Source organism: Etheostoma spectabile, chromosome 19, assembly GCF_008692095.1.
Source record: "Etheostoma spectabile isolate EspeVRDwgs_2016 chromosome 19, UIUC_Espe_1.0, whole genome shotgun sequence".
Classification (NCBI taxonomy): domain Eukaryota; kingdom Metazoa; phylum Chordata; class Actinopteri; order Perciformes; family Percidae; genus Etheostoma; species Etheostoma spectabile.
The window spans coordinates 883,916-886,213 of record NC_045751.1 but is presented as its reverse complement, the minus strand read 5'-3'; the positions used below and the strand labels follow the sequence as shown (position 1 = coordinate 886,213).

Here is a 2,298-nt window from a genome sequence, read left to right as displayed (position 1 = left end):
GCAAACGTTGCCTGACACTGACTTGGGACTGTAATAGGAGACATGGCAGTGACACCTGACACTGCATTTTATTTCCGCTAAACAGCTAGCTAACATTAACATTAGCCCGGCTAGGGGGTCCTGTGTACTGCCACATACTGTAACAACCAATGAATCATGGCACGTTGACTTTGTCTCGTGAAATGTAATGTTATGTCTTTTGTATTTAAGACACAGCGCTCAAAATAGCACTGGCTAGCATGTGACGTTAGCCACGTGCGGACCAGAACAGGTTGGCTGTCTGCTAAGTTAGCTAGCTAGCTAACGTTGTACTAGCCAATTTGCTCGACCACTGCACTGTACGCCCTTATCGTCCAACAGTATCCCTATACAGCTAGCTGTTTATCCGGTCATTGAAAAAATTAGACGGTCCCACCAGCCCCGTCCGTGCTAACTGTAGCTAAATTTAGCAAAGAGTTGACGTTACACGGCTAGTTAGCAACAGGACAACAACAAAACAGCCAGCAGCAATCACAAACACTGCAACAGCGGGAAGCTCTCAGGTAACGTTAACGCTACATACTCATCAGAGGGTCTCTTTTTACTCGGCGAATCATCACCCAAATCTAAGCGATGTCGCTTGAACATCCTGCCACCGATATCCGTCCAAACAGTGGTTTTAGCAGTTTATGAATCCATGCAGATTTCCCCAAAGCGTTAAACATCACCAAAATGGCGACCGGAAGCTCTTACCTCATCATTATTATCCTTGACAAAATTATTCGAAAACAGTAATTTACTGTGACACCCGGCAAACACGATGCACAGAAAAGGTCCCTGCTTTACTATACACTGCACGTGATGCTGTCCATGAACGCTTAATGCGGTTTAGGTATGCAGCCTACGGTCGGGTCGGGATGCTGCCGTCAAACAACGCGCGCACACGCACACACACAGTACTGTTGCCTCGCCCCCTTCAGTTTAAAGCATCAGTCTTACTGCAGCACAGGCAGGTCTGACTCAAGCACCCAGCAACCTCTCTGAAAATATTTAGTTACTATTGCTATAGGCTACATGTCATTATTTAAATATTGCATGAACAGAATAGTGTGCTCAGAATATAGCCTGCAGTGTTGGCTGCTCTGATGCTCCAAGAAGGGAAATCTTTATACAGCATCATCACAGGGGACCCCATTGGAGTTCCATGCCACCATGATGAAACTGGGACCCTACTGTGTGGAAATTTAGCAGAGCGTATAATATAGGCTATTACAGTGTTGACACACAACCACAGATTGTGTTTTTCTAAGTCGAAATTGGTCTTCTCTGAATCAGATAAAGAAAATAGTAATTTAAGTGCATGCCATATCATCATGATTTCTTTTTTCTCAATGAATGCACAATGCACTTAATGATGTGGTCTTTAAGTCAAGTTAATTTGCTGCTCTCCCTCTTCATCACTAATTTTATTTAAATTGAAAGCTCATTCAACTTAAGAAGATCAAGTCAAGGAAGGCCCCGGGCCCGGACGGCATCTGCCCAAGTCTCCTCAGGGACTGTGGTGACCAGCTCTATGGTGTGATCAGCCATTTGTTCAACCTGAGCCTGAGCCTGGAGAAAGTCCCAGCCCTGTGGAAGACCTCCTGTGTGGTCCTGGTACCCAAATCGCCACGCCCCAAGGAGACAAACCACTTCAGGCCTGTTACCTTGACTTCTCACCTGATGAAGACCATGGAGAGGATCATCCTGCGTCACCTTTGACCTTGTGGGCACACAGCTGGATCCCCTGCAGTTTGCTTACCAGCCTGGGATTGGGGTGGACGATGCAGTGATCTACCTGCTGGGGAGCACTGTGAGAGTCATGTTTTTCGACTTCTACAGTGCTTTTAACACCATCCAGCATTCGCTGCTCAGAGTGAAGATGGAGAGTGCCGGAGTAGACCAACACCTGGCTGCATGGACTAAGGACTATCTCACCAACAGACCACAGTATGTGAGGCTCCATCACTGTGTGTCTGACGTGGTGCACTGCAGGTGCCCCTCAGGGTACAGTGCTCTCCCCCTTCCTTTTCACCTTCTACACCTCAGACTTTACTCACAACACCACCCACTGCCACATCCAGAAGTTCTCTGATGACACAGCCATTGTTAGATGTGTTTCTGAGGGGAACGATCTGGAATACAGGACGGTCATCAGGGACTTTGTCAGCTGGTGTGAGCTCAACCAGCTTCAGCTCAACACCAGCAAGACAAAGGAGATGCTTGTTGACGTTAAAAGGAAAACATCCCACTTCTCACCGGTGAGCATCCAGGGATCGG

General features: G+C 47.3%; 1 protein-coding gene across 2 annotated transcripts in view; it reads right to left on the bottom strand.

Moving 5' to 3' along the window:
- The window catches only part of dhx15 (DEAH (Asp-Glu-Ala-His) box helicase 15), a 28,706-nt gene extending 27,746 nt beyond the window's left edge, over positions 1-960 (bottom strand). Inside the window, exon 1 of one of the 2 annotated variants that reach the window (XM_032544264.1) lies at positions 733-960. In XM_032544264.1, the coding sequence (XP_032400155.1) occupies positions 733-740 (8 nt within the window). In that variant the 5' untranslated portion in view covers positions 741-960. Of the gene's footprint in view, positions 1-562; positions 628-732 lie in introns of those variants that run through there. The other variant, XM_032544263.1, reaches the window with a different exon arrangement.
- Positions 961-2,298: the final 1,338 nt, after the last annotated feature.